Source organism: Macaca nemestrina, chromosome 3, assembly GCF_043159975.1.
Source record: "Macaca nemestrina isolate mMacNem1 chromosome 3, mMacNem.hap1, whole genome shotgun sequence".
Taxonomy (NCBI): domain Eukaryota; kingdom Metazoa; phylum Chordata; class Mammalia; order Primates; family Cercopithecidae; genus Macaca; species Macaca nemestrina.
This window is the reverse complement of record NC_092127.1, coordinates 148,464,555-148,485,116: the sequence shown is the minus strand read 5'-3', so window position 1 is coordinate 148,485,116 and position 20,562 is coordinate 148,464,555. Positions and strand designations below refer to the sequence as shown.

Genomic DNA, 20,562 nt, shown 5'->3' with positions numbered 1-20,562 from the left:
TCTATATTACAGTATACATGGAGGAATAAACACTCAAGAAAAGCCGAAAAAGTTACTTTAAAAAATACAAAGAATATTTTTTGAAATTAACTATAATCAGAACATAACTATAATCAAGACATATATCAAAACATAGTATGAGTATATCAGAACACAATATAACAATAATCAACACAGTAGATACAAGTGTAGATAAATCAGATAATTTTTTTAAAAATAAGGGAGAGAGAGAAAAGAGAACCCCCTGCATTACAGAGTAAGAATTCACATTGGCAAAATTAGAAGGGAAAAGATTATCTAGTAATAATGTTGAAACATTTGGCCATTCATCTAAAGAAAAAATAAATAACTAAAAAACCGAAGTCCATCAGATTCCAAACCTGACTGGATAAAACAAACAAACAAAAAAACCAAAGTCCAGAGATGGACATGAAGTCAAAAATTCATTTTTCAAAACCTTAGAAAAAATTAGGAATCTTCTTATATAATCAAGGGGTGAAAAGACCTGTAGCCTAGAGAGCAAACCCAAAATTGTATATTTTTTAAAGATAAATGCATTTAACCAAATACAAATTTAAAATATTTAGGGTAAATGATACCATAAACAAGACAAAGTTGGAGAAATATTTATAATGTAGATGACAGAAAATATAGAACATTCAGAGTTCTTATAAAATAACAAGAAACAGACAACACAATAAAGAAAAGGTGCCAGAAGATATACATGAGCAATTCACATAACAGCAAGTCTAAAAAGGCAACAGGCATATGAAAAAAATGTTCAAACAGTGTACCCAGAAAATGTAAATTAAACTAGCAATGGGCTTTTATTTTATATATATATCAGATTGGCAAATACTAAAAAGAATACTTATATCACCTACTGCAGGTAAGGTACAGGGAAATGAAACATTTAACACAGCACTGACAAAAAGGTAATGCCCTGTGGAAAAGGTGTTCTTAAAAGGATAAATATTCTGGCCCCTAGAACAGGGCATACATTTCTTTGATCTTCAGGCTCTCTGTGCAACCTTCTGATAATAATTTAGCTTTGTATAAGCTTATCCCACAAGGAGAGCAAAGGATGGCCTGCCAACTCTAGCATTAATATCCACTTGGCATATTTCTCACTGTAAATTAGTAAATTGGCAAACATATAAGAATTTGTCTGTCATATTGTTTATGATGATTCCACCCACAGAAAATATTTCATATATACTCTCAGCATTCTGACAATGCTAAGCTTTCTGACTTGACCCAGAACTTTGCTGCCCATCTCTGGCCATACCTTAAGTCAGAATCAAAATCTTTGGAGTGGCGCCCAGGCATGTGTATGTTTTTGAAAGCTCCCCAAGCTGATTCTAATATGCAGCCAGGGTTGTGAACTATTGCTTTACCCTATTCTTCTAAAATGGAACAGTTGGCTCTACACAATAATTTTACTTAAAGTTAATTGTGATCATTAAAAGGTTTCAAGAGCACCACAAATAAGGAAACCTGTAATTATAATACCACAAATAAGAGCCATCAAGTAGTTCTATTCCAACCATATTAAAGCCCTACACATCAAATCATGGCAATACAATGCCCTTGCACTCTCTACATAAAAACACACTACTAACCTTATCTTCAACGATATTACTAAGGCTATGTTACTGGAATCATCTTTTTATTTTCTTCCATATAGTCTCCCTATAATAAAAATCTCTCATTCAGATATTGTTCCAAAATCATTTATATCATTTAAAATAATCAGCTTATTTTAAAGAGAAAAGGATCGACTTAATGTATCAAATGTAAGTCTGTATTTGTTATATTGTTACTATATTGCATGATAATGGATATTAATAATTCATTCCTCATTTTTTATGAATGCCTTGACTACTTTGTGTCATATATCAATAATGTAACTGAAAATACAGCTTATAAAACAATTTACAAGATTTTCTATGACATTTACAAGTCATTACCTTCTGGGAAGAACAGGTCTGACAATTTGGAAATTCTATTCTACAGCCTTCCCCATTCAAATGAATTTCTCTTTGATTATCTTTCTGTTAAAACCCTTAAAACTTTAATCATTTAGCAAAATTTTAAAAATTGGAAAATAGCACGCTTAATGAAAACCAACTAATAGATGAAAAATTGTCAAAAATTCCATCAAACAGGCAATGTCCTGTGGTATCACACATCAACAGACTAGGAAGAATAACCAAAAAAACACGACCCGTTCTCATCCTGCAAAAGGCTAGCAAGCTTGTTTTATCAATGTGACAATGCAACTGCAGAACAGTTACTTCCAGAAAAGAAGACTAAGAGTTTGACCAGTAGTGGAATAGGCCAGAGCCCAGTGATTTGAGACTTTGGCACAGGCTATGCCTATAATACGCAAGAGAGCTGGCAGGTATAATACTTAAAATATTAAGCCATCAGTACAGAGGGGCTATCAGAAGAGCTACAGCCAGAAAGATGCCTAATGACTGAATACCAGCATTGTTGGAGGTCATAAGGTATCTAATTATAGAGGCAGAAGATGGTACCTAGAGAATATGATAACAGGTAAAAAGCACCAGGGAGGTCCAGCAGAACAGCAGATGTTATCCTAGCAAACAGATGAATAATGTAAAGTTTATGAACAGGAAATATATAGGCACACAGCTAGGGAGGTAGGTTTAATCAACAAAAAGGTATGTCAGCAGAACTTCATTCTCTTCAAGATCAGAGCAGGGTTCCACATTTGAAGGAAATGGAGTACCAAAGTTTGATCAGGAAAGGTTCAGGAACGAAGAGATACCAATAATTACAGATGGAGGCTTTGACACAAGAATGGATAGCCCAGATACTACAACTGAAGAACAAAGTCAGTTCCAAATTTGTAGTGAGGTTGGGCTGATGGTAAGTCACTTGAACTAATGAACTAGGGCTGTACCAAACTCCCTATCTTAGCACAGGATAGGACCCAGGGCCTGCTATAAGACTGAGTCTATATATGAGTACTACAGCAGGTACAAACAGAGAAAGGTCATGACAGAAATGTTAATAAAATAGAGGGTCAAATGTAACAGAGATATTATTCTGGCCTGTTTGCATATTCTCAGTCACCTGACCGATTTGGATACTCTCAGTCACCTATGAATATTGTGACCACCTATGTTGGATTTTCTTGATTTTAAATCTCATTAGTAAACTATGTCTTTAATATTTATCAATAACAATTTTTAAAGCATGTTGTGAAACTCAAATACATAATGAGTCCGATAATCACACACTGTACTTCTCACAACACTAAATGTTTAGTCTCGAAAATGGAATGTTTCCTTTCTCAAATGAGGTGAACCTAGCTTAAGAAGTTAGAATTAAAAAAAAAAAAAAAAAAGATAAAGCAGGCCCATGACTCTAAATCCAATGACACTTGGAGCTAGAAATCCCACTTTTCAGGGACCATCAAGAAAAGTTCACGTTGTTTACTAAACAGTACAATGAGCTGGCTTTCTTGTCGAGGATCTAGTTCTCAAAGCAGACACATTTATCTGAGGGATGATAAGAGTATTCTGACAATAAGCAACAGGTGACTCTTTTCCACTATGACCAACATTAACTCTCAACAGATACACTTCTGAAACTGATGTCAATGAGAATGTAAATGACCCTACAAAATTAGTTGTGCAAACAGCTAGTTAAAAATCTCCTTTACCTCCTGTACCTAACCCAAGTCCTATTTTTCCTACCTCTTAAATATTTCCCATAACTATGATGAGCTAATATTTCATAAAGTGCTTAGAAGAGTACCTACGCATGTCGTGGGTATTATATATTTGTTTGCTAAATAAATAACATTTCTTCCATTTGTTCAACCTTTATCTCACATGTGGTCTATTTCAATAGCATCCTAACTTGTCTCCTGGCACCACCCCAAAGACAGAAACTTGATGAAATCACCCCAATCACTGTCGCAAAGTCCATCAATGGTTACCCATTTATTTTAGGATTAAGACCAAAATCCATAACAAGGTTTTTGCTATTCTACAGGGTCTAGTCCTTGCTTAACTTTCCAGCTTCATTCCCACCATGCTCTCCGTAGCTCTCTGCTCCAGCCAAGACGGCCATTCCCTCCAGCCTCAGTTGATATCCCTTCTGCCCTCCCACCTATCTCCCAAACTGTTAACTATTTCTTCCTTCAGATCTTGCTAAGGTATCACTTAATCAGGGAAGCCTTCAATTAAAATATGAAGCAGTAGAGAAAGTTAGCTAAAGAGTTTGAGTGTGGGATTTTCTGGGGGGTGAGGGAGTGTTCTTAGTGTTCTTTTGCTTATCTGAGCCCCAATTTACTACTCTATAAAACAGCAATTTATCAACTGAAGAATGGATAAAAAATTGTGATATATCCATACAATGGAACATTATTCAATACATGTTATGACATAAATGAACCTTGGAAATACAGTACATGTAAGAACTCTGTCACAAAAGAACACCCATTGTATGATTCCATGTAAATGAATGTCCAGAATAGACAAATCCATAGTGACAGAAAGTAGATTAATGAGGTTTCTTTTTTAGATGATGAAAACGTTCTGCAGTTAGATGGTGGTGATAGTTGTACAATTTTGGAATACACTAAAAACTACCAAATTGAATACTTTATGAATTTTATAGCATGTGAATCTCACAATAAAGTTGCTATTTTGAAAAACAGCAATAACTTTCCTCTTGAGATTTTCATGCTGAAGGTTACAAGAGATTTAATGAATGTATGTGCATATAATGTGAGTATACACAGATACATGTGCAAACATTTACCACAATAACCGACCTATAAATACTTCAACAAATGGTATTATTGCAATCAAATAACACACAGATTTTAACTGAAATTTAGATGAATGTATAATGTGCTTTTTGGGGTTGGTTTTTACTATTTTTACAATCCAAAAAAAATCTGAGTATTAAAAACAATTTATGAACTTTTCTCATTGTGCAAAAATGCAAGTAATCTATGCAAATATAGTTTCGTAACATACCATATCTTATTCACATTTTAACTTATAAAATTATGGTTTAAGAAGGTCAATCCTTTTTATGTCTGTGATAAAAACTAAATTCTTTGAAACATCAGCTCTCATAAAATTATGAGTGCAAAATAAATTCTATAAATTAATATGCTTACAAGAGGTATTATATGGACAGTAAATGCATCTGTGATCTTAGCATTACACCAAGAGATCTCAGTACTGAGCCTTGCTTTGTCTTATCAATTTTAGGGAACTAAGCCAATCTTTTAAATGATAACATCCTCACGACACAGCTGGTTTAACAGAATGTTCCTGATTCAGTTTTTAAAAGAAGTAATGCCTAAAACTGTTGGCACAAAGACAAAATCCTGAATTTAGGCCATATGAATGTCACTTCATTGTTGTTACTGAAAGAAATAAGCTCAACTATAATCAAACTTCAGCAGCACTGCATCAACATTCTGCCAGCTAAGCAGGCCCTGAAACCAGAGGGCCTCTAGCGACTAATATAAAAAGTATCATTTAACATTAATACAAAGCATGCAAATGCATCTTATAAATAAGAAACACTAATATAATTAATGATGAAGAACTATAATAATATACACTGCTTTTAAGTTAGGTTCGATGACAAAACCCATAGATTTTTTTCTTTTTCTTCAGGAGGGTAGGGGAGAAATTTGAAATATATAATTTATTTAATGGAAAAAACATTTTTCATTTTTTTATAAAGGCTATTAATAAATCAGGTTTTCCTCTGTTCTTTCCAAGAAATTCACTAAATAAAATGTTATGAAATTTTATTTTTTTAATCACTAAAAAATCATTTTATGCATTCCTACTTCAGGAATTGTTCCCCTGAGAGACATCAGTAGCATAATATTAATAATCAAATTATAAAAGGGGTCATGTATTTGTGCTCCTACCTTCTTTTCTATTATAAATTCATTCCGACAATAATTATTGCAGCCCTACCCAATATCTTACTTGTGTGCACACTTATTAGAGCTTAAATAAGCATTAAATACACAAAGAACAAAAAGACAATCAACCAATACCCTCCAGAAGCTTACACTCAAGTAGCAAAGAAAGACATGAACAGGATGATGAGTATAATGATGCAATGATGTTTAAAGTGAAGAAGAGAACAGATGAAGCATTATGTGGCTGACTAAAGGAATAACGGGTCTTGAAAGAGGAGTAAAAATCATTGTGATGCAGGCAGAGAGATGAGGGGGTACATTCCAGGCAAAGGTAGCAGCAAATATGAAGGCACAGAATGCTTCCAGAACTGGCAAAGCATGGTGAGAACGGAGACAGGCAAAATGAGCAGAGGCTAGATGATGAAAGGCCTCCCCCCACGGAAGACAGAAAGTCTGTTAGGTAAGGAGGGGAGGGACCTGAAGAGCCAGCCTTTAAAAGGAACCCTTATCAGCAATGTGGAAGATGCAAACAGGACCAATACGGAAGCTGTGGCAATATTCCAGGTGATCATGAAGAGAGGCCTGAACTAGGGCAGTGGCTGTGGAGAGAAGGAGAGACGACGGAAATTTGAGTAGGCAGAATGGCAAGTTGCGGTCAAGGACCAAAATGGATTGGGGTGAAAGAGGCGTGTTAACCAACCTCTGGTTTCTGGTTTGGGGAGACAGTGGATATCAGTACTACCTACCATCGTGGAGAGCATCCTATCATTCAACACCAAACTCAGAAAAATCCCTTTCCCTCTTAAGTCTCCACAACCCTGTAGTTCAATGTGATTCCTTCTTATTTTTTGTGTTTCCTTCTGTCACCCAGGCTGGAGTACAGTGGCATGAACAGGGCTCCTGGGCTCAAGCAATCCTCCCACACCTCAGCCTCCTGAGTAGCTGTGACCACACGCACCACACCTGGTGTGTGTGTGTCTGTGTAGTGGTAGAAACAGGATCTCAGGATCTCACTATGTTGCCCAGGCTGGACTCAAACTCCTGGGCTCAAGTGATCCTCTCACCGCAGCCTCCCAAAGTACTAGGATTACCAATGTGAGCTCCCGTGCCCAACAGACCAATGTGATTCCTTCTATCTCTGGACTCGTTTGTTTTATTTGTAACAGTCATTTGGTAAGTCACAGTGCACATACAACATTTCTCATTTGACTTCCTTACTATAACTTTTCACATATACTTTCTCTAAGCTCCTCGAGAGAAAGGAACACGTTTTATACTTCTATCTGCCACAGCACAATAGTATACACTCTAAAAATGCTGGTGACTCAAAAGTGTTGATGTTATAAAAACATTCCTAGGAAGAACAGCTAACTACTATCCTTTTTTAGGATCTTAATATTTTAACCCCTCCCCCCATGAGTTGTATTTAACTCTTTCATACAACAAAGATAAGTGAATACAAAGAAGACATCCACAGGTACTGGTGAAATAAAAACATTCTTCCACTTTCCAGGGCTACGGCAGACAAGGACAGAGCCCTACTGGACACTGAGACTAGCAATTTCTTTCCAGTATTAACCTATTGCTTCAGAATGGTAAAAACATCTTCATGAGAAGTGTACTATGAATGCCCAAGGGCGACGGGATACCCCAGACTGACTGAATCAGTATATTACCAAGTGCTAAAAAACAAAGGCTTTACAAACATCTGGTTTTGGTTCACTATTGGATTCAAGGAGTACGATTAAACAAGATTTGGCTGTGGCTGGTTACAGAGTTCAGGCAACGACATGTAGAAATATTTAAATGGTCTCAAAACAAGATAACCACATAGTTCACAAGTACCTAAACAAAGTTTTTACAAGGCAAGCTGCTGTGCTGTGATATAACACTGTTCTTCTATAAGAACTTGTTAATTATAGCTTTATTCTCACTATAAAACTGTCTTACTATTTTTAAAAAAGTACATGGCGAGGATGGGAGAAGCAGTGGAACCAGTACTGAGAGAAAGATTAGAAACTACAGTCCAGTTTACTTGAGCAAAAATGTATTCTACATTACTATCTCCCTTTTAACGAGTAAAAGTATTTAACTTTAATTAGTCAGTAATTACAATTCTCCCAATATTTTAACTATGTATAGTCACTTAAAAACTTTCCTAGAACTAAGATAATTTTCTGCCATCTGGCACAACAATATCTCCATATGGAAGAATTACTTACAGATCAAAAATAAAAGAAATAGATTGTAAATGCAGTATATTTGGCTGCATTTACAAACCTTCTCAAACTATATTCAATAAGACTTTATCTTAAGAGGGTTTTTGTTCTCATGTCAATATTTTCTCTTTTATATTATTTGTTTAAAAAACAAAACTACACTAAATAAATATTTTGGTAAAGAGTTAACCTGGAAAAATGTAAATTTAATTTCTGATATTTTATTCATTAGTTTGCTCAGGCACCAGCAGCACAGTTCGGAGCAAGAACAACTAGGTTCTATTCCAGTTCTTTGCCACTGTATGACCTTGGAAAAGTCACAATTTTTCTATACTTCAATTTTCTTTGACCAAAATCAAACATGATAATAGAACCTGTGTTTGCTTAATTCATGAGTTTGATATCGTATTACTATACTTTTGGCAAAAACGTAAACAGACTATGGTAAGTGTTTTGAGATCTTAAGGGAAAAAGTGTGATTGAAATATTGAACAAAAGCAGTATTTCTGCCAAATTCATATGTTAGGAAGAGAGTTATGGACAGAATAATAGCTCAATGGCATCAGTTGTATTGACTTAACTGAACTTTGAGATCTAAGTATATCATCCTGAATGTTATTTATCAGAAAATTTACTACATATGAAAATTACACTTTATAACTTCAATTAGAAGAATGAGGGAAAGCTATTATCATTATATTATGTTTCTAGTGCCTTAAGATAGCTGATGTTGATTCAAACAACATTCTGTGCTAACAGAAGTATGGAAGAGTACTGGTATCTGATAACCCTGCAGAGATTAGAATCTGTGGTCTTCTTCCCCCATCCCACCCCCCAACCCCCATTTATGACTAATTGCGAGAAACTTTGCCAGAATAACACACATTACCAAGAAATTCAAGGCTGGTAAATTTTCATCAAAGAAAATTTAACTACTGATTTTACAACTGTCTGATGTGTGCATGTCTAGATTTTCTATCTTACTGATTACCATTCAAGAAAATATTCTTCATGCTATTTTCAACAGCTTTTAATCTATTTGGATTGGTCCGAAGAATCAGCATGCAAGGAATGGCAATGATAATAACACCTCAGCATTTTTTTTTCATGTAGGAATATATACTTACAGCTGCTGCTCCAGGACTTTAACAAGGACTTTATGCTAATTTCAAAAAACACAGAATCCTGTAGACTCAACATAGTGTCTCAATCAGCTGCAAAAGCAGCAGCAGCAGCAGCAGCAGCAGCAGCAGAAGCAGAAGCAGCAGCAGCAGCGGTTTTGCCGTTCTATCTCTCCACGCCGCTGTCCCTTCTCTTCTCACAGGCAGCAGAGTTTTGGCCCACAGTGCCTTGGCTTCATTACCATGCAGTCTTGCAGTGACGCACAACTATAGTGGAAATGCCGCTGAATGCAGATGAACTATCCAGTTGAATAAAAGCTTACGAGTTTATTATAAGTGCCCAGAAGGACACCCTCACCTTTCTTTATGCAGATATACACATGGCCAAGATTATCGTCTCTGTTTATGTTACTGTTAACCAGTTTTGAGGAGCAGTGTCTCTAGCTGTGTAATCACGACTGCTAGTATACAGACAAGGGTAAGAAGCTCTGCCCTTGGGTACCAACTTTTCTCATTAAGGGCCTTAGAATTTAAAAATAAATAAATAAATTAGGATTTAGTATAAAATCTTTAAATCTTTTCCTTTAATAGCTGATGGAAAAAAAAAAAAACTGGAGGTATTTAACTGACTTCAATATCAGTTTCCTCTAGGTGACTTTAGTAGTAAATTCTCTCCACCCCTCTACACACCCAGGCAGTAAGCAGTGATTTTCTCAGCATGTTTGTGATGATGCAGAGTCCACTGTCTCACTTACCCCACTAGAGATCACGCTGGCCAATGGAATGAAAAGATGATGTAATGAACACTATGGCTGAGCCTCCATCAGCCTCTAAAACTGCTCAGCTCAGGACAAACTTTCCTCTGCTGCACGCAACTTATTCAAAAGAGATAACTCTATTATAATAATGGGATTAGTTAAAAATACAGTCTTCTATTCTTAATATAGCACATAATTCTCTTGAAAATCATATAGTCAAAATGTCAATGAACAGCGAGAAATCCTCTGGTCAAATAAAATACTAAACATTTGTAAAACTTTCTTCTATAGAAGCTGTTCTACACTGAAAGCAGACGCTGTTAAAGCCTAACTGCTCTTCAGTAGAAAACAGTAGAAAAATTTCACAACCAAAATGAACAAATAATATGTCATTATCAGAAGAAAAATGTCTTGGCCTCATATTAGTTTACTGTGACTTTGAAGGTCACATGTTTAGAGTTGTTTTTTTCCATATGTAGCAATACATTTGTACCAATCCATCTATAGCATTGTACCCTTTAAGTAACACAAAGAATAAGGAAATGCAGTGATCAAAGTAATAACTGAATAAATTTATTCACAGCCAAATGGCTAGGCACTGTATTAGAAGCTAAAATAACATCCTTTCACAAAAAACTATTATACATTATGGGAAATTCATTAAGAGATATTCAGTGGTAGTGGTATTTTTTGGAAGGGGTGGGGGTCATTTGAAGGTATATTTTTTCTCAGAGCAGTCCAAGAAATATGGCCATCCCTACTCCTAAGGTGACCTAAAAAGTAAATTCAAATCAGGAAGGCAAAGGCTAACCAACACAGAACCATAATACCACAATACTGTTGTTTGGGTACATCGCGATTAGAGACATTTCAGAATTAGTTTAGACACCAGGATTTCTCCTCATATAATGGAAAACATGCCTTAAGATGCTGAATGAAAAAAGTGCATCCCACAGCTCAGAAACATTACATACTATAATACATCCCATTCTTATACATCAACAATATATGTCAACATGCAAAATATTCCATGTTTTACAGAAACTAGTATACTTTTTCTTTCTGATTAATTTATCCCCCAAAGTGATTTCATAATACAATCCTCTTTTCATCAAACAGTTGTTAACAAATTCAGGAAATAAGCCAATTTAGACCCAAACTACATTGTTAAATGCCACGGCTCAGAACTGAACCATGTCAGTAAGTAGACAAGTTAGTAGGCGTAAGTCTAGATATTTTGCCATATTCTTTGTACTCCTATTGAGCTAAGCCTATTACTATCATATGAATCTTAAAAGCTACTTACTACTATTTGGCTATAATGTTCCATCAAAGTAACTGAGGTTCATTTCCAGTAAACCTTTACAAACTATAACAAGCAAAACTATTTGTCATACAGAATGTTAGAGTATGATAACTTTTGGGGGGAGGGAAGGGGTCAAATAATAGGCGATTTTCTCACAACTTTAATAAAAATGAATTGTCTTCTGCTTAAGTTTTGTCTATATGGGTCTATAAAAAAAATCAGAACCTAAAGTTTCTTGTCTATCTAATCAGTCATATATATACATATATACATTATATATAATGTATCACTATATACATTATATATAATGTATCATTATACGTTATCTACACATGACTACATTATACATTCATGAAAATTTGTATATGAATATACATTCAAAATACATTTAAATATACATTATATAAATATATAATATATAATATAAATATGTTACATATAGTAAACATATATATTTTATATAATTATATGTATCAGTCATATATACATACATACACATTATATATACATATAATGCACATACGTATAACGTATATCTTATATATAATGCACATGACTGTATATACATTATATGTATATATCCATGTATAATCATGTATAATATATAATGTATAACCATGTACATATAATGTACATGTAATCATGTATAAGTACATATGATCATACATATAATGTATATAGTCATGTGCATTATATATAATGTATATATACGTTATACATGTGTGCATTATATATATAATGTGTATGTATATATGACTGATACAGATATGTGTATATATAATGGATATATATGACTGACTGTATATATATATTTATCTCCCAGGCAAATTAATAGTTTCTTTGGAACATAAATGCAAGAAATTAATTTCAGAGCTTATTTTGGAAGTTCCATTTTACATCAGGGCTTTATCATATACACAAAGCAGGTGACTATGGCACTTCCCATTTATACGGAGACTAAGTCCATAGGCCTATGTGGGCAGAGCCTCATTCTCTCTCTGAACTCAATTCTGAAATGTAAAGAATAAAATAAATAGTTACTATTTCAACTATTAATCACAAACATCTTAGCAAAGCTTAGTGGAATAAGTATTTTCTTTCTAATCCTTCCTAAACTTTTATCATCCAGATTAGCAAAGTATTAACTAGGATGACTACATATGCATCCAACCAATCAAACCTTTTAGATGATGATGGAAGAGTCCCACTATATTCTGAATGCTTTTACAATCCTTTGATTACTAATCCTATTTTGTTTTGTTTTGATATGGGGTCTCATTCTGTTGCCCAGGCTAGAGTGCAGTGGCACGAACAAGGTCACTGCAGCCTCAAACTCCTGGGATCAAGCCATCCTCCCACCTCGGCCTTTCAAGTAGCTGGGTAGACAGGCGCACACCACCACACCCAGCTTATTTTTTCTTTCTTTTTTTTCTTTTTTCTTTTCTTTTCTTTTTTTTTTTGTTTTTTTTGTTTTGTTTTGTTTGGAGAAGTAGGTTCTTGCCATGTTGCTCCAGCTACTAATCCTGTTTTTAAATTACACAAAGAATGATACTGCTATCAATCTTCAAATGAGTTTTCTATCCTTAACCTGCCAATTAATCACAGAAACTAAGTCACAGCCTAGAGCTTACTGCAAGATTGTCAAAAGACAAACGATGCCAACTTTCGATTTTATTCTTTTTATAAATTCAGAATTCTCCAAATTGTATCACATACCTCATCACCATAAAAAGTCACAGAAATTGTTTCTTGATGGCATATCCTTGGCAAAGCAGAAAAATCTAATTTGGATAATTTCCTTCAATTATACTCCTCCCCACTTTTAGATTATATATTAAAGAAGGCTTTTTAAATGATAAGTTTTAAAACATTTTTAAGAAATTCCAAATTCAATATTATCAGCCTTTATTGAATAAGGTCCTCCTGGCATGAGCCAAATACTATTTAGTAAAAGATTTGACACAAAAGATGACCATGGAAGTTCTCTTGCCCTCAACAAGTTAAAAAGTAGGTTTCCCTATTTCTTTTAATCAACTTCCACTTAACTCTATGCCCATTTAACTGGCACTTTGAGGATTCACTGAAGTAGCTACTTGCTTTACATTTTTAAGCAGAGAGTTAACAGAGGTACATTCCAATACACCAAAACCATACATACCAGGAAAAATTCTTAGTAAATCTTACAAAATATTGCTATTTAGATATGGATCTGAATAAAATGTTACTTAATATAGAATGAAGTTTGGATTTAACTAGAAATATTATGTAATTGATGAGAATTAAACAATCTGGCTAAACAAAATTCTTCAATTACTCATTCATAGGAAAAAAGTAAAAATATATGAATTATTCCTCATATTGAGAGTTTTAAGTATCTCCAAAATTATTAAACTGTTATCCAGAATTACCACAAGAAAAAAGAGAAATTGGCAAGTTTTTCTATACAGATGTCAAATACCATATCAATGCTAGAACCTTCTACAGCCCCCAGAGAGTTCAGCTTTTCAGAGTCCTCTCTTTTCTGGAGTTTAGAAAAGAGACTGAAAGGTTTTAGGTAGGCTGGGTAAGGTGGCTAACAGCTGTAATCCCAACACTTTGAGGGGCCAAGACAGAGGATTGCTGGAGCCCAGGAGTTTGAGACCAGCCTGGACAACATAGCAAAACCCCATCTCTACAAAAAAATACAAAAAAAAAAAAAATTTGCTGGGTGTGGTGGCACCCGCTTGCAGTTCCAGCTACTCAGGAGGATGAAGCGGGAGGATCAACGGGGCCAGAAGTTGAGGCCGCAGTAAGACATGAATGCGCCACTGCACTCCTGCCTGAGTGACAGTGAGACCCTCTCAAATAAACAAATAAATAAGAAAATAAAGGTTTTAGGTAGAAGGAAAACTGCTTTTACGTCTATTATGTAATTACCACCACATGTGAAATATAAACAAGAATAAAAAAACGGTTATAACAATCACTTCATATTTTTCTTTGAAACCTCATTAAATACCACAACAAAATGCTAATAGTAACTACCTATAGCATTGATTAACTTTCTGATATACTTACTTCTTTCTTCTATTTTACTTATGCCTTCCTATATTTCTCAAATTTTCTTCAAAAATGTTTTAACATTTTTAAACTTTACTACAAAAAGAAAGCAGGGGCTGGGTGCAGTGGCTCACATCTGTAATCCGAACACTCTGGGAAGCCAAGGTGGGTGGATCGCTTGAGGCCAGGAGATCAAGACCAACCTAGACAACATGGCAAAACCCTGTCTCTACTGAAAATACAAAAATTAGCCACGCATAGTGGTGTGCGCTTGTAGTCCCAGCTACTCGGAAGGCTGAGACACAAGAATTGCTGCTGGAACCCCGGAAGCGGAGGTTGCAGGGAGCCAAGATCGCACCACTGCACTCCAGTCACTGGGCAACTAAGTGAGACTCTTGTCTCCAAAAACAGAAATAAAAAAGAAGAAGGAGAAGGAGAAGGAGAAGGAGACGGAGACGAAGAAGAAAAAAGAAGAAGCAGGGCTCCTTGAAGAAATACTGATTCTAGGACTCGGGCAGAAAATATACAAGATAAGCCTGGAGCATCTTAGAGTATCAGAAACAAAGAAAGTAGAGAAGGTAGAGCAAGACAAGGGCTCAAAAAATAAAACAATGTGGTATGTTAGAGATACAGGGGCTGACTGAAAGAGCTCTTAATGGTCAAAGCTAAAACAAATTTGAGCAACAAAATAAACAACATAGGTTTAGAATATAATGAAAAGTAAAAAACTAAAATTTGTAAGTCCATATTGATATAAATGAATGACTGAAGAAGTAAATAAACAGGGGAGAAGAGATAAAGTTTTCATTGTATGGGAAAGGAGTTAACCTACCAGGCCTGACTGCTAACCTTTGAAAGGCCTTATAAGGTTGGCCCTTGGCTGACATCTGAAAACTTAGATTTTGGGAGGGACCCACCACTCCCAGAACTGATAAGAGTGGCTCCACTATGCCTAAACTGTTTGCATAAATAATACAATTTACATCAAACACCTGCTTTCCTCCTGGGAGTCTAAAATTTGAGTTTATGCCAGCTAAGGGGGTGTCTACACGAATAGCGCTAATAAAAACCCTGAGCACTGTCTCTAATGAGCTTCCAGGGTTGGCACCATTTCACCTGTGGTGTCACAGTTCATTCCTAGGGAAATAAATCCCAGGGAAATAAAAGCAGGGATAAAGGGGTAATTTTATTATGGAGAAACCTGACAAACACCACCTCATCCAGGAGATCAAGGTTAACATTATCATTTTAAGTCATTTTTATTTATTAAATTGACATAAGTTATTTTAATGCTACAGACTTTTGATATGATGTGATGAGAATGGCACTTAATCTATATTCTTCTTCCCAAAAACCTTTAAGCCCAGTCTAACCATTATAAAGAAAAAACATAAGACAAATCCAAATTGAGGGACAGTATACAAAATACCCAACCAATACTCCAAAATTATCAAGATCATTAAAAACAAGGAAAATCTGAGAAATTGTCACAGTCCAGAGGAGCCTAAGGAAATGTGGCAACTGAATGTAAAGTGGTTTCTTGAAGCAGAAAAAGGACAATGGATAAAAATAAGAAAAATCCAAATAAAGTATGAGCTTTTGTAAATAATAATGCATCGACATTGGTTTATTAGTTGTAAACAGTGTGTGACAATAATGTAAAATAGTAACAGTAGTGGAAACTGATTGTAGAGTACACGTAAACTCTTTGTATTATCCCTGCAACTTTTCTATAAATCTAAAAGTATTCCAAAATGAATAGTTGGTTTAAAAAATTTCATTTTCAAGACTTCTACTTCTGGCCCTGATGGAGTAACTGGAATTGGGCTTATTCTCCTACCATAATAATTACAACATTGTACAAAGTATATGATCAAGGTTTTCAGACATGATAAAGGAGAATGATGACCGCTGAGAGATGAGAGACAAATAAGAGGAACACTACAAGCACCCCAACTTCTGGGCCTAGGGGCACTTTTAGGACTACAGTACAGGAAGGGATCCCATGAAGTCCCACAAATCACAGGAGATGTCCCCATTAAATACTGAGGGCATTCTGTAGATTCTCCAGAAGCTCATGCCTCATAATGGGGCTAGCAACTATCTAAGCACTCCTTAAAGTAGTTTCAAAGACTCCAAAACAATCCTCCAAACCAAGCTACAAAGGATCAAGCTGATCTGTAAGTCACTGCCTTCCAAAACAAACAACACATTTTAAAATAATGTGACAAAATCCAGCACTCAATGATGTCACAAATGGCAGCATGCAATTAAAATGTATTGAATGTGTCAAGGAGTAGGAAAATGTGTCCTATAAAACTAGTCAATAGAGTAGACCTAGAAATGACAGAGATGACAGAATTGATAGGTTCTTTAAAAGGTAAGTTTATGTAAGTTCAAGGACGTAAAGGAAAAAATAAATACAATGAAAAAAATAGAAAATAAAAGACTCAAATAAAATGGAGAAAGAAAAACACAATATCTAAAACAATAAATTCACTGTGTAGAACTAACAGAGGATAAGACGCTGCCGAAGAAAAAAATCAGTAAACTTGGAGAAATGGATATAGAAACTCTCCAAAGTGAAGCACCAACAACTAAACATAATGAAACAAACAAACAAAAATGAACCTAGACTCAGTGATTTATGGAACAGCAGCAAATGGTCTAATATATATCGAATTGGAATCTCAGAAGGAGTGAACAGAAAATATTAATTAAGGACAGGCACATTGGCTGACACGTGTAATCTCCAACACTTCAGAAAGCCAAGGCGGGAATGCTGCTTGAAGCCAAAAGTTCAAGGCCAGCCTGAGCAACACAGTGAGACTTTGTCTCTACAAAAAAATTTAAAAATTAGGACCTGTAGCCCTAGCTAGTCAGGAGGCTAAGGCAGGAAGACTGTTTGAGCCCAGGAGTTTGACGTTACTGTGAGCTACTGCCCTCCAGCCTGGGTAACAGAGCGAGACCCTGTCTCTAAAAAATAACAATAACAATAATATTTTTAAAATAAAGTAAATTTAGAAAATAAAATATTATTTGAAAAAATAATGATCAAAAAATTTCTAAAATTGACTGGCTAAACCCACAAATCCAAAAATCTCAAGGAAAAGCAAACAAACACCCAAAGAAAAAGCATGCTAAGGTGCACCATAATCAAACTGCTGAAAACCAGTGACAGAGAAAGAATCTTAAGAGCAAGAAATTAGCCAGCACAGTGGCACATGCATGTAATCCCAGCACTTTGGGAGGCCAAGGTGGGGAGATCACTTGAGCCTGGCAGTTTGAGACCAGCCTTGGCAACATAGCAAGACCCCAGCTCTTAAAAGAAAAAAGGCAGGAAATTGTACAAGGCAGAAGTTAGAATGACATCAATGAAAAGCTTAAAGCATAAAACTACTGACCCAGAATTCTATATCCAGTAAAAATCTTTCAAATATAACAGAAAAGTAAAAATGTTTCCAAGAGAGACAAAAGCTAAAATACTGTCACCAACAAATCTGCACTACAAAAAATAAAAAGGAAGTTCTTCAGGTGGAAAGAAAATCATGCAAGGTGAAAACCTGAATCTATACAAATGAATGAAGAGTGTCAGAAACAGTAAATATGTAGTTAAAATACTTATTTCTCATTTTAAATGTCCTTTCAAAGTTAATTAACTATTTAAAGTAAAAGTAATTAACAATGAACAGTTGGGTTTATAATATATGTAGAAATAAAATAAGTGACTACAATAGCACATAAGAGGACAAACAGAAGTATAAGGTTTCAGGTTCTCATATGTAAAATGTTATCCTACTATTTGAAAGTAGGCTGTAAAAAGCTGAAATTCATTTTATAAACCCCAGAACAGCTACTTTTTAATTAAATATATAATTAATTTAAATTAATTTAATTTATATATGCATAAAATAAGCCAAGAATAGAATAAATTAGAATACTAAAAAATACATAATTAGTCCAAAAGAAAGAAAAGGGGGTTGGGGAAGAAAACACAACAGATGGGACAAATAGGAAACAAACAGCAAGATAGATTTAAACCCAGACATGTCAGTGGTTACCTTCAATACAAGTGGTCTAAAAACTGCAAAGGATAATTGAGTAAATAAAAGAGATCCCCTTGTGCCCTTGGAGAGGTTAGAATCCAATAGTGGTATTAGAAGTGTGTGTGTGCAAGTGTTCCCACATACAAACATGTATATAAAATTATGAACTGTGATGAAGGGCTGTGAAGGCAGTGAAGGGGATACTCACAGAGGAAACCAGAGGGTGCCTGAAATAGGGTGGTCAGGGAAAGCCACTCTGTGGAAACAACATCAAACATGAAACTATTCAGCAGGTGGGTATTCTTCTGAAGAATGAACCTTTATGCTCAACCCCGAAAAGAAAAAAGGATAAAAGCAAAGTAACTCTGGCTGACCAGGGTTAAAGCACCAGAGTCCTATCCACTGGGCTCTTCCATTTACCTGAAATGATTCTCAAAAAACCTCTGAAATACCCAGAGGGCTCCAGGAAATATTAAAGTAGATACTGAAATGCCCAAAAAGGTTTTGAGAAGGAACAAGATCAGACAGGCCACTTGACTGGTTAGGTGGCGAGTGGACTTGCAGAGGACACAGTGGAAGTCAACGGGCTATTTAAATTGCTGAGGTGAAAGACAATTACTTTAAAAAAAAAAAAGTATACTGACAGTAATTAGGAAGAAGGCAGTAAGAATGAAAATAAGGAAACATTTCCAATTTTTCCTGCTAGATATTTCCTGATGTATTTGGTGACTAACAAAATGGAAAAATACAAGTAAAGTTAAAATATTCAAAGGTGACCCCCAGGCTTAGGGGACTCAGTAGGTCATGCTGAATGTGGAATAGCCCAGTATGGGTCACATAAAGAAGAGTCTAGGCTACATATTAAAAAATCTGAAACACAAAAGGATGAAAGGACTAGACAGCAGAGAAGTAGACAGATTACCAGTCCCACAAAGCTCTCAAGGCATCTTCGTTATTTATGAAGGGGAAAAGTGAATTAATTATTTTCAAGTGCTTGCTAGCCAATAATAACCACACTTAATGAATTCAGCTGAACTGAGGAAAAAGAAAGCAATAAAGAGACAATAATTCAAATATAGCACTATCAAAGGTAAACAAAATAAACCACTGAATAATGAAGAGAATCTGTTGCTGAAACAGTTGGACCAGCATTCTGCCTAGAATTCTAAATAGAAAGGTTTCAGGTCATGTCCAAATTAACTGCTTATATTTAGAAGTATAAATCAAGTTTCTAATCATAGCTATAAGTGGGTTTCTAAAAAAGGTAAGTTTATACAAATGTTACAGATTGGACCAATGCAATAATACAGTCATAAGTTAGCAACATAAAACCAGTAAGGAAGTATTTTAACTAAGCGCTATAATTTGGGGTGTGGTTACCTATGCAGCAATTACATTGCTTGTGTAGGCCATAAGGTACAATTACTGTCACATTCCTGACACAGGTAGTCATTAATAACCCAAATTGTTCCTGGCTTTTGGTTTTAGTACTTTTTATATATTTCACACATTTAAAACACATTCCTCTGCTAGAATGAAACAGTCTAGAAGATCCTGTAATCGTAACTTTCTTCTTTGCCCGCACAAACCATACCAATTGCCTAACAAATTTGGCACAGTGCTAAGATATTATTTATTTAAAGATAAAAAATCTGCTCTTTCCAAATATATTTAAAAATCATTCTCAAGGTCCTAAGAAATAGAGACAGAAATATTTCATTGCCTGAAACAACAGTTTTTGAAGATATTGTTAATTAAAACCCAGATTTTAAAATTTCTATTCAAAAAGCTCCCTGTTACTGGATTTGTATTTTTATAACACAATGCATATTTATTTTATTGTCTTGAAGCTGGAATTATTAATACCAACACAGTTTCACTGACAATATAGTTAATACAGATGTTTAGGGAAGAAAGGGGTATCTGCCATCAAAATTGGCTAGTCCTAATGGAACAGAACGAGTAAAACTCTATGCATCCATAGTGTGAATATATAATTTGCTGCCCAAAGCAAAGCTGTTTTGAGCATGAAGTAGGTACTATTAATAATGATGCCAGAAAAGAGACATAAACTGCAACTACCCAGGGTGTACGGAGACGTCTTACAGTCACCTTCTCCATGAAGCACTCATCACAAA

The 20,562-nt window shown here is 35.1% G+C and overlaps 2 protein-coding genes across 11 annotated transcripts in view; both read right to left on the bottom strand.

Moving 5' to 3' along the window:
* Positions 1-20,562, bottom strand: part of LOC105464780 (FRY like transcription coactivator) — a 286,250-nt gene that overhangs the window by 158,870 nt on the left and 106,818 nt on the right. The window contains exon 1 of one of the 9 annotated variants that reach the window (XM_071093612.1): positions 9,282-11,636. The exons of the other annotated variants lie outside the window; for them this stretch is intronic. Within the exon in view, the coding sequence (XP_070949713.1) occupies positions 9,282-9,354 (73 nt within the window). The 5' untranslated portion in view covers positions 9,355-11,636. Of the gene's footprint in view, positions 1-9,281; positions 11,637-20,562 lie in introns of those variants that run through there. 9 annotated transcript variants of the gene reach the window in all.
* LOC139362418 (putative uncharacterized protein encoded by LINC00269) overlaps positions 1-20,562 on the bottom strand; it is a 134,550-nt gene that overhangs the window by 7,402 nt on the left and 106,586 nt on the right. The window lies entirely within an intron of this gene.